The 12692-nt window shown below is 43.2% G+C and overlaps 1 protein-coding gene across 13 annotated transcripts in view; it reads right to left on the bottom strand.

Moving 5' to 3' along the window:
- Positions 1–1554: 1554 nt before the first annotated feature.
- Positions 1555–12692, bottom strand: part of LOC122554105 (mucolipin-2-like) — a 97798-nt gene continuing 86660 nt past the window's right edge. For 8 of the 13 annotated variants that reach the window (XM_087990369.1, XM_087990368.1, XM_087990358.1 and 5 more), the window contains 2 exons: positions 6605–6691; positions 4917–5621 (listed from right to left, as the gene is read on the bottom strand). In XM_087990369.1, the coding sequence (XP_087846495.1) occupies positions 5582–5621; positions 6605–6691 (127 nt within the window). In that variant the 3' untranslated portion in view covers positions 4917–5581. The other 5 variants (XM_087990367.1, XM_043698588.2, XM_087990364.1 and 2 more) reach the window with 4 other exon arrangements.

Below are 12692 nucleotides of genomic sequence, written 5' to 3'. Positions count from 1 at the left end.
CTGTGTGGAGTTTGCACGTTCTTCCCGTGTCTGCGTGGGTTTCCTCCGGGTGCTCCGGTTTCCTCCCACAGTCCAAAGATGTGCAGGTCAGGTGAATTGGCCATGCTAAATTGCCCGTAGTGTTAGATGAAGGGGTAAATGTAGGGGTATGGGTGGGTTGCGCTTCGGTGGGTCGTTGTGGACTTGTTGGGCCGAAGGGCCTGTTTCCACACTGTAATGTAATGTAATCTAATCTAATCCTAAAAAGTCAAATCAAGGTAGGAGTTTCATGGGGAATGGTAGGGCCTTAAGGAGTGTAGTGGAACAGAGAGACCTTGGAGTTTAGGTTCTCTGAAAGTGGAGTCCCAGGTAGGCAGGGCAGTGTGGAAAGCTTCTGGCACACTGGCCTTCATCAGTCAGGGCACAAGTATAGAAGTTGGGAAGTTATGTCGCAGTTGTACAGAATCTGGATGTAGGTTTGCTCGCTGAGCTGGAAGGTTCGTACAGGATGATGGTGAGGTCGCACTTGGAGTATTGTGTTCAGTTTTGATCACCGTGCTTTAGGAAGGGTGTTATTAAACTAGAAAGCGTGCAGAAGAAATTTACAAGGATGTGGCCAGGAATCAATGGTCTGAGTTAGATTTAGATTACTTACAGTATGGAAACAGGACCTTAGACCCAATGAGTCCACACCGACCCTCCGAAGAGCAACCCACCCAGACCCATTCACCGACATTTACCCCTTCACCTAACACTACAGGCAATTCATCTAACCTGCACATTTTTGTGTTTGTGGGAGGAAACCAGAGCACCTGATGGAAACCCACGCAGACACAGGGAAAATGTGCAAACTCTACACAGACAGTTGCCTGAGGCGGGAATTGAAGCTGGGTCTCTGGTGCTGTGAGGCAGCAGTGCTAACCACTGTGCTACCGGGGGAGGTTGGATAAGCTAGGCTTTTTTTCTATAGAGTATAGGACACTGAGGGGGGGACCTTATCGAGGTGTATAAGATCATGAGGGGCATGAATAGGGTAAATGCTCTCAGTCTGTTTCCCCAGAGTTGGGGAATAAAAGACTAGAGGGCATCAGTTTAAGGTTAAAGGGGAAAGAATAAAAGGGAACCTGAGGGGTGGTACGCAAATGGAATGAGCTGCCAGTGGAAGTGGTTGAGGCGGGTACATTAACAACATTTAAAAGGCATTTGGACAAATACATGGATAGGAAAGGTTTAAAAGGCTATGAGCCAAGTGCAGGGTAATGGGGTTAGTGTGGATGGACACTTTGGTCGGCATGGACCAGTTTGGGCCAAAGGGGCTGTCTCCGTGCTGTAGGACTCTGACTCTATGTTGGCTGAGAATTTATTGTGGTTGATAAAGGGTTTAATTGCTCACAATTTATGTTATTGGTACCTTCAGCACTCTGACTAATACCAACCTGTTTATTTCAGTGAAATGTAATGTGCTGTGACGAGAACCAGAATGATTAAAAAATAGCCCTCACTCCATGTAAAATCTTGAATAACATCTCTCAGGGTACAAATAGTCGGTTAGTCATACAAAACTTGAGTTTTATGGAAAAGAGGCAGATTTTGTCAAAGCTTTTCATTCTGCACTCATCAGGACACTTCACAAGGATACAAAATTGAAAGAGAAATTACATTTGTACTGCATGAGAGGAGTTTTGTTTGGTTGGCAAGTGGACTCTAGTTGTTAGAGGCACTGCCACAGGGAATGCATCAATTAATGATAACTCATAATTAACTGCCAGACTTTGTTCAAGTTCAAAGCCAGGTAGATTGACTGAATTCTTCCTTCAATAATGTGTGGCACAGGAAAAAAACCCACAGCAAATCACAACTGATGAAGAGTCATGTCCAAAACATCAGCTCTGTTGCTCTTCAGATGCTGTCTGGCCTGCTGTGCTTTTTCCAGCACCACAACTCTGACGTCTCTGGCAGCGGTGTGCAGGTATGAGAGATTTGAGGATCATTTCTGTTGGCAACTCTTCTTCTACTTTAGTAGATCACCTCGTGCTTCTGTTCATAGAAACAGAATGAAATAACACAGAAGACCATTCGGCCCATTGTATCCATGTTGAAAATATATTCAAATAATTATCCAACTATCCAAAACAACCACTACCCTGGCTGGAATGGAATTTTCTGTGTGCATTATCCATAGAACTCCACCAACGAACGATAGGCAAAGGTTAAAGGATAGCAGTTTATCACACGCTAGACCGGGGTATGATTGAATTATGTCAATTTACTATCGGATGTTTGCAGGTAAAAAAAAGCTAGTCTTCAGAACAGTTACACTCTACACAATGATAGACAGAATAGTGAAATTGGTAGAGGAGTTAATTTTGCTTCCATTCTGAGTATGTCAGTATCACTGGCTAACTTACTAACCATCGCCAGTTGTCTTGAGAAGGTGGGGGGAACTGCCTTCTTGAGCTGCTGCAGTCCATGGGCTGTAGGTAGACCCACAATGCCCTTCAGGAGGGAATTCCAGGATTTTGATCCAGCAACACTGAAGGAATGGCAATAAATTTTCATGTCAAGATGGTGAGTGTCTTGGAGAGAACGTGCAGGGTGTGGTGTTCCCATATATCTACATGGTTGAAGTGGAAGAATTATAAAGAACTGTTGAAAGAGCCTGGGTCACATGGCTGTTGGAGTTTAGTACCGAGAAGTGTAAAACAATACATTTTGCGAGGTCCTGAAATGGATCAAGTTGGAAAAGTATAACAGAGCAGGGAGGCCTTGGTGTTCAGGCATACAAATAGAGTCTTAGAGATGTACAGATGAAGGGAAACAGACCCTTTGGTCCAACCAGTCCACAGCAAATAGCTATCCTAAATTAATCAAGCATTTGTCCCATATCCCTCCAAACCCTTCCTATTTATGTACCCATCCAGATGTCTTAAAATCTTAAAAAGATTTAAGAGCAAGTTGATAAGCTGCTTAAAAAGCACCAGGGTCTATAAAGAGAGGAATAGAAAAATAAACCTAAAGCTCCCCTCTAAGCCATTCACCATTCTGACTTGGAAACATGTCCACGAAGATTAAAGCTTGAACTTTTTAAAATCACTGGTGAGGTCACAGCGTTGGGATTCATCATTTCTGAGCTACAGAAGAACTCTCCTGGAATGCTTCCGAGGATAGGGAATGTCAATTAGGAGTCGAGAGTGTGGTGCTGGAAAAGCACAGCAGCTCAGGCAGCATCCGAGGAGCAAGAGAGTTGACGCTTTGGGCCGGAGCTCTTCATCAGCACTTTCCTGATTCGTCGACTCTCCTGCTCCTCGGATACAGCCTGAGCTGCTGTGCTTTTCCAGCACCACACTCTCGACTCTGATCTCCAGCATCTGCAGTCCTCACTATGTCCTAGTATCAGTTAGGAGAGGAGTGGGAAAGGTTGGGACTGTTCTCCAGGAAACAGGGAAGGTTACGGATGAAGTTTTAATGCAGCACACAATAAGAAATTAATCCCTTTGTTGGGTGGGTGATACATAGTCACCACTGAGTCAAAACCATTGGGGAAAGATGCTGGGGGGTGCAGGATGAGGAGAAATGTTTTCATCCAGAGTTTAAGATCTTGAATGTACATTTTGAAAATGTACTGAAAGCATTTTGCTTTAGTATAACCATAAAGGATTGTTTTCGCTCAAAAGATGTTTTAAATATAAACGATTAGAAAAATTAAGACAGCTTTTATAATCAGATGGTGCCAAGTTCAATGAGTTTGAATAGGTATTTGGCAATCAACCTGCTGACTTTGTGACACCCTCAGGAGCTGGTGGGGCTTGAACCTGAGCCTCCTGGCTCACAGGTAGGGGCACCATCACTGCACCACTTGCAATAAGCTTGAATAAGCTCTCTCAGAGCAGGTACCCCCTTTTGAATTCCTACTTTTGGGTTATGAGGGCTGAAGCTAGAAGGTGAATACTCTCATTTCAAAATGTTGCTGTTGAAAAGGATACCTTCTTTACAGGGAGGCCTAGTGGTCAAAGTAGAGCAAGGTGTGGGATGGAAAACATCGTTCAGATTTAATGCAAAACGTGGTACAGCATTTGGAGAATGGGTAATAATGACACAAAGAACTAGGTGCTTGGCAAAATCCAACCTATGTAGGCCTTTGGAATTTTTTTTACCAATAGTTCCAATCTGACAGAATGCCTCATGCACAATATTTCGATCATTGTGTATTTACACCTACCAATCAGAATTGATTGAATCACTTAATGACACATGCATTCAATATAATACAGTGAAAAGTTTCTACCATCACCATGCATTGGCATTATTAACATAAAACAAAAATAAAGAAAGGTAACTTAAAAAGAGTCCAATTTTTCCTACTCCATTGCAACAGTCCTGCTCCAGGCTTCACCATCCCACACCATGCCACTGGGCCAGAATGCCACTCTCTGTAGCCATGCTGCCTCTGAAGACACCCACACTCCAGACCCCATTGAAGCTGCCTTTCCCCCAAACAGGTGTCTTTCGTAGGCAAGTTTAAGCAAGAAGAGAAAAACAGAAACTGAGAAAAGATGAAGGGGAAAAGGAAAAGGAAAGAAAAAGCAGATGGAGAGGACAAGCCTGGGCTCAGGAGTCTGGATACTGCCTACCCCACTGCCACCATTTTGGCGATCAGAAGGGGAAAGTCAGCAGACTTATGGGAACTCATCACTCCTACCCCTCCCCCCCCCACTCCACGTTCCCCCCCCAACCCCACTTCCCCCCAACCCACTTCATCCCCCCACTCCACAGCCTCCCCCCAACCCATTTCCCCCCCCTCCACCCCCTCCCCAACCCACTTCCCCCCCCTCCCCCAACCCACCTCCCCCCTCTCCCCTCCAACCCACTTCCCCCCTCCAACCCACCTCCCCCACACTCCACCAGAAGTGAACAGATTAACACGGTTTAATCTCATAAGAAATTAAAATATAGCATCCACTTTATTTAATGGGAAACAATCATCCTCCCACCGACAAACTGAACTTCAACAAATTACAATCAAGTCAGTTCTGATCTGTATTTCCATTTTTATAGCTCCATAGTTTTACAGTTTGTTTTTTTTTAGAAAGGATGTGATTCAGAAAAATCACATGAACAAAGTGAATGAGATGTTTTCTGTAATGACCAGTAAAGGTTTGGAAGAGAATTTTTATCTTACATTGACGTGACAAACACAGACAAGAATGTAAAAATGGCAGAAAAATCCCAAGCTTTCAGATATAGAGTTTTTAAAATGCAAAAGTACAGTACATACAAAGTGAAATACAAGATCAGGTTGCAATTGATAAGTACTGGGCAACTGCATTGCCCAGTTGGAGAGGTATCTGATGTACCTGTGCAGCACACATACAGCTTGCCAAGAGTACATTATAAAATTTTCCAGTGTCCAACCAGTTAGAAAAAGTACACACAGTGAATTTCTTCCTTTCCACTTGAATGACACTAATTATGGTCAGTCAGAGGGAGTCTTTGCATCAGTCATTCGTTTTATTAAATGGGTGGCCATTTTGGCAGTGCACGCTGGGCTCATTACTCCAATAACTACAACATTCAGAAACACAAGAGTCACTGAAAGCCAGGTTTATATTAGCAGCTGATCATCTTCCTCAGAGCTGCAGCGTCTGTGGAAAGAGGTTTCCTGTTAAAGGTGATACATTTTTGCAAGTCATGTCCATAGCAAGGCAGTTAAAAACAATGTCCCTTCCCCTGCTGGTCAGTTTCACCAACACAGCAGTTTTGAGTTACAGGTCATTCTGCTATAACAAGGGTTTCGTCAATGCAAATTCACTAGAACGCAATGGATGAACTAGGGACACTGCTTCTAAAGTACAAACGTTTAAAGCACGTATTGGTTATAACGCAACTCCGACTCTTTTAGTTTAAATGCTGCTGCTATGACGCGATTTTCTTATAACAAGGGATCACACAAGAATGGAACTACCATATTATAACAGAACCGACTGTACGAAGGGATCTCGGTGCAAGATCATAGGAAATAGGAACAGGACGAGGCCATTTAGCCCCTCAATCCTGCTCCACCAATCAAAAGGAGCAAGGCTGCTCTGACATTCCTCACATCCATGTTCCTGCTCTTTCCCTGTAACTCTCGATTCCCAGACTGATCTATTTTAGCCTTAAATATACACAAGGAGTTTGCACTACAGCAAGGAGTCCCAAAGACTTGTAACATTCTGACAGAAGAAATTCCTTCTCATCTCAAGTCTTAAATTAGCATTCCTTAATTATGAGACTGTGCCCTCCCAAAGGAACATCCTCTCAGCATTGACCCTGTCAAGCCCCTTAAGAATCTGATATGTTACAGTGAGGTCACCTCTCATTCTTCTAAACTCCAGTGAGTACAGTCCTAATCTATTTAACCTTTGCCCATAAAACAATCCTTCCATCCCAGGGATCATCCCAATGAACCTTCCCTGAACTACCACCAGTGAAATGATATTTTTCCTTAAGTAAGAGACCAAAACTGCTCACAATGCTCCAGGTGTGATCTCACCAGCACCTTGTACAATCGCAGTTAGACTTCTCTACTCTTATACTCCAACCCTCTTGAAATAAGGGCCAACATTCCATTAGCCTTCCCAATTACCTGCTGTCCCTGTGTGCTGGCTTTCTGTGTTTCTGTGCACAATTTCCCCTCAAGTCCCTTTGTGTTGCAGCTTTCTCCAGTTTTTCTCTGTTTAAATAAAATTCTGTTTGATTAGATTAGATTACTTACAATGGGGAAACAGGCGCTTCGGCCCAACAAGTCCACACCGACCCTCCGAAGAGCAACTCACCCAGACCCATTCCCCTAAATTTACTCCTTTACCTAACACTATGGGCAATTTAGCATGGTCAATTCACCTGACCTGCACTTCTTTGGACCGTGGGAGGAAACCGGAGCGCCCGGAGGAAACCCACACAGACACGGGGAGAATGTGCAAACTCCACACAGTCAGTTGCCCGAGGCTGGAATCGAACCTGGGTCTCTGTTGCTGTGAGGCAGCCGTGCTAACCACTGAGCCACCATGTTCTTTTGTTCTCCTTTTCAAATTGAACAACTTCACTTTTTCCCACATTGTACTCCATTTTCCAAATATTGGCCCACTTACTGAACCTATCAGTATCTGTCTGTAAACTGTTTGTATCCCTCTCACAACCTGCCTTGCCACCTATTTTAGTATTATCTGTAAATGTGACTACAGTACATTCGCTTCCATCCTCCAACTCATTAACATATTACAAACAATTCCAGTCCCAGCACTAATCCCTACAGAACTCCACTGGCTACAGTTCACAAGGTTCCTTGTGCATGAATCAGAAATATTATGCAGGTACAGCAAGTAATTCGGAAAGATAATAGAATGTTATTTTTCATTGCAAGTAGAATTGAATACCGAAACATTTTTTAAGGGAAGTTATGGTTCAATTATACTGGACAACAGATAAGTTTGAATCTAGAACACTGAACAATTTATACAATAAAATTTGCCTTTCCCACATTGTCAGACAGTACATTCCAAACACTGACCACTTGAGTGAATTAACTAGTTCTGTTAACTAATTCATAATTAACTAGGTCTGTCTTTTTGGACCAATTATTTTAAACTGGTTCTGCCAGACAGCAGATGAGTAAAGACCTCCCAAAGTATTAATGGAATGTTTATGCTGAGGGATATTATGACAGGAGAGAGAAAAACCATTGAAATCAATACCTCACTTTTAGAGTCATAGAGATGTACAGCACGGAAACAACTTCGGTCCAACCTGTCCATGTCGACCAGATATCCTACTCAATATAGTCCCACCTGCCAGCACCCAGCCCATATCCCTCTAAACCCTTCCTAATCATATACCCATCCAGATGCCTTTTTAATGTTGCAATTGTATCAGCCTCCACCACTTCCTCTGGCAGCTCATTCCATACATGTACCACCCTCTGCGTGAAAAATTTGCCCCTTCGGTCTTTTTTACATCTTTCCCCTTTCACCCTAAACCAATGCCCTCTAGTTCTGGACTCCCCCACCCCAGGGAAAAGACTTTGTCTATTTATCCTATCCATGCCCCTCATGATTTTATAAACCTCTAAGGTCACCCCTCAGCCTCCGATGTTCCAGGTAAAATAGGCCCTAGCCTATTCAACTTCTCCCTATAACTCAAATTCTCCAACCCTGGCAACATCCTTGTAAATCTTTTTGAACCCTTTCAAGTTTCACAACATCTTTCCGATAGGAAGATCAGAATTGCACGCAATATTCCAACAGTGGCCGAACCAATGTCCGCAGCATGACCTCCAAACTCCTGTACTCAATACTCTGACCAGTAAAGGAAAGCATACCAAATGCCTTCTTCACTATCCTATCTACCTGCGACTCCACCCCAAGGTCTCTGTTCAGCAGCACTCCCTAGGACTTTACCATTAAGTGTATAAGTCCTGCTAAGATTTGCTTTCCCAAAATGCAGCACCTCACAGTTATCTAAATTAAACTCCATCTGCAACTTCTCAGCCGTTGAGGATTGTTTATTTCTAAGCTAAAATCAGAGGTGAGAAAGCTTTCATCCAGGTTGAAAATGACCTGACCAAGATTAGAACTGAGAAGAAATGGTTAAATCAACCCTACAGATTTGATAGGGAAGATACATTTCTCTGGATTTAAATAAACTGGCAAGTGATGGTGCTGGTGACTGAAGGGATATTGTTTTACCAGGTGCTTGAAATCTTTTAAAGTGCATGGTATGTAAAGAGCTTGGGTTGTTTTATTTTACTTACCATTCTTTGGAATGACAAACTTCTTTCTATTGTTGAAACCAAATCTGCAGCTTGGCGTGCTTATGTTTTACTGAAAGTCCACAGTGTTAGATTGGAAAACAAAATCAGATCCATCCAGCCAGATTTAACTTTGGAATCTGATTTGTCCAGTGATAAATCAGTTGGGAACATAACAGGCGACCTTCCAATGCTGTCCTGAGGCCATGCTGCATTGTCAGAGGTTTGCTCTTGTGGATGAGACTTCAAATGAAGACACTCTCCATCTCAGGTGAACATGAAAGATGTGAGAACCACTGTCCCAAGAAGACACTCTGGTGCTCTGGTCAATATTTATTTCTCAACCAACATCATTGGAACAGAATACAAGCCCATTCCCACAATATTGCTTGTGGGAGCTGGTGATACATAAACCGACTGCTCTATTTCCGACATTACAACCGTGACTTTTTTGATTAATTCATAGGAGGTGGATGTTCCTGATTCCGTCATTCATCGAGATCATAGCTGATCGGATTGAGGCCTCAGTCCAGTTCCACACTTTATCTTTTCACTCCCTTTGATTCCTTGTATGTCAGTGCATCCCTGGAATGTTGCAAGTTTAAAAGTAACTCTGTACGTGAATAATGTTTCAGCAAGGTTTAATGGGTTGTGTTTGTCAATTGATCTCACATCTTCCCTGCTATTGCACCCACTTTATGATAGTATTGGGTCTTCCATACAGACTAATGCACGAGAACAGGCCATTCCGCCCAATGGGCCTGGGCTGGTGAGTCCACCCAGGCCTCCTCTCACCCATCTTCCTCTAACCAATCAGCAAATCCTCCTTACTCCTATCTCCTGATTGTGTTATCTCCCTTCCTTTTTAATGTATCTCAGCCTTACCTTATGGTCGTGAACTACATGATCTCACCGCTATCTGGATAAGATGTTTTGTTTCCTGAATTCACTGTTGGATTTCTTTTTTGCTATTTTATCAAACAGTTATAGAAATGTACAGCTCCAAACAGGCCATTCCACCCTGTCCTAACTCTTTGCTTAGGCTATCAAAGAGACTTCCTTGACCCTTTCCCATCAGTTCAAATGTCCTTCGGTTCAGTATACAAAGAATGCTATTTTGAAATTTATGGTTGAATCGGTTTCCATGGTCATGAGCTTTCAATATCAGATCTCTCCAGTGAGTTTGAATTCCACCAGCACTTGGGGTGGAATTTGAACCCCAGTCCCAGCAGCAATGACATGGTCTGCTGGATTCCGAGCCCAGTGAGTGACATTAACTCTACACTACCACCAACAGCCTGAGTGTGGAACAGGAACAGGCCAGGTTGTTCACTGCCTGCCCGACTGTTGTGAGATAAAGCATCATGAAGGCCAGGCCAACTCAACAACAACCATAATACCATCTGGGGAGGCAACAACTAACCAGACTAAATAAAGAGAGAGGAAAATCTTGCAAATTCCTCTCATTAGGGGCTTCTTCATTAGTGTAGAAGTAAATTCCAGCCAGTGTATGCAAGTCAAAACTAAAACCCATCTGATTGCCCAATGTCCTTTAGGGAAGGAACTCTGCCATCCTTACCTGGTCTGATCTACATATGACTCCAGACTCACAGCAATGTGGTTAGCTCTTAACTGCTCTCCAAAACAGCCCTGGTATAGGCATTCAGTTCAAGGCTAATTAGGAACGGGCAACAAATGCTGGCTCCAACAGTGATGCTCTAACTGAGAAACAAACTTGAGTTTTAAATTCTGAGAAAGAAAAATCTGTAATTTGAGTTTTAATCAGCCTTAGTCAATTTACAGTGTGTAAGACATCTCAAAGAACAAAGAAAATTACAGCACAGGAACAGGCCCTTCGGCCCTCCAAGCCTGCGCCGATCCAGATCCTTTATCTAAACCTGTCGCCTATTTTTTAAGGATCTGTATCCCTCTGCTCCCTGCCCATTTATGTATCTGTCTAGATACATCTTAAATGATGCTATGGTGCCCACCTTTACCACCTCCCCTGGCAATGCATTCCAGGCACCCACCACCCTCTACATAAAGAACTTTCCACGCATATCTCCCCTAATCTTTTCTCCTCTCAGCTTGAACTCATGATCCCTAGTAATAGACTCCCCCACTCTGGGAAAAAGCTTCTTGCTATCCACCCTTTCTATACCTCTCATGATTTTTATAAATGACTCAGATGCAGGCACAGGTGGATGGGTTACTAAGTTTGCAAATGATAGTAAAGTTGGTGGAGAATTGGACAGTGTGGAAGAATGTTACAGGTTGCAGGGGGACTTGGATAAACTGCAGAATTGGGCTGAGAGGTGGCAAATGGAGTTCAATGCAGCTAAATGTGAGGTGATTCACTTTGGGAAGAATAACAGGAAGGCAAAGTACTGGATCAATGGAAAGATTCTTGGTAGAGTGGATGCGCAGAGGGATTTTGGAGTCCACGTATGTAGATCCCTGAAAGTTGCCACCCAGGTGGATAGTGCTGTTAACAAGGCACATGGTGTGTTAGGTTTCATTGGTAGAGGGATTGAGTTCCGGAGCCACAATATCATGCTGCAACTATACAAAACGCTAGTGCGGCCACACTTGAAATATTGTGTACAGTTCTGGTCCCCATATTTTGGGAAGGATGTGGAAGCATTGGAAAAGGTGCAGAGGAGATTTACCAGGATGTTGCCTAGTCTGGAGGGAAGGTCTTATGAGGAAAGGCTGAGAGATTTAGGTCTGTTCTCATTGGAAAAAAGGCTAAGAGGGGATTTGATAGAGACATACAAGATGATCAGAGGATTAGATAGGGTAGACAGTGAAAGCCTTTTTCCTAGGACGATGATGATGTCAGTGTGTATGAGGGGGCATAACTACAAATTGAGGGGTGATAGATTTAAGACAGATGTCAGAGGCAGGTTCTTTACTCAGAGAGTGGTAAGGGTGTGGAATGCCCTGCCTGCTAATGTAGTTAACTGAACCACATTAGGGAGATTTAAACATATGGATAAGCACATGGATGATGATGGAATAGTATAGGGGGATGAGCTTACATTAGTTCACAGGTCAGCGCAACATCGAGGGCCTGTTCTGCACTGTATTGTTCTATGTTCTATGTTATATTTTGTAGACTTCAATCAGGTCCTCCCTCAACCTCTGTCTTTCTGATGAAAATAATCTTAATCTACTCAACCTCGCTTCATAGCTAGTGCCGTCCATACCAGGCAACATCCTGGTGAACCTCCTCTGCACCCTCTCCAAAGCATCCACATCCTTTTGGTAATGTGGCACCCAGTACTGTACACAGTATTCCAAATGTGGCCGAACCAAAATCCTATACAACTACACTCAATCTAACGACTGGACAAAGCACTCCCACTGATCATCCCTCCTGACTGTTGTTAAAATGTTATATTCTACAAAGCGCCTGAAAATAGCTCACATAACACTCAAGTAATGAGACAAGCAACAAGATCTGCCAATATAATCACCAGGTATGCAGCTGATCAACGGCAAGACCAGCATTAAAGTGATTAATTCAATCAAAACATCAATAAGGATAATCAAGGAGACCAGTATCTCTTCAACTCAGAATTAGACTCGGTTTGTGGAAAGCCAGTGGACAGGGCTGAATTCGCAGAGACTGGATTTTCAAAGCTGGTTCTGGAATCCAAACTGGACCAACTCTGATTATTTCCACCTCCTTTCTGTTACTTCTCCTTTTCCAATCCATCTGGAATTGACATTTGTGTATAACAGGCCAATCACATTCACACACTTCCTTTCACTTTCAAATCTGCTGCCTCAAGCTGATACCCTAGTGGTATTATCGTTAGATTGTTAACCCATGGGTAATGGGCTTGAATACCACCACGGAAGATGGGAGAATTTCAATCCACTAAAAATCTGGAATTGAGTTAAAGCTGGCCATGAATGTATT

This window comes from Chiloscyllium plagiosum, unplaced genomic scaffold (assembly GCF_037043375.1).
Source record: "Chiloscyllium plagiosum isolate Xiang-an unplaced genomic scaffold, Cpla_swu_hap1 HiC_scaffold_9, whole genome shotgun sequence".
NCBI lineage: Eukaryota > Metazoa > Chordata > Chondrichthyes > Orectolobiformes > Hemiscylliidae > Chiloscyllium > Chiloscyllium plagiosum.
This window is presented reverse-complemented; position numbering and strand designations above follow the sequence as displayed.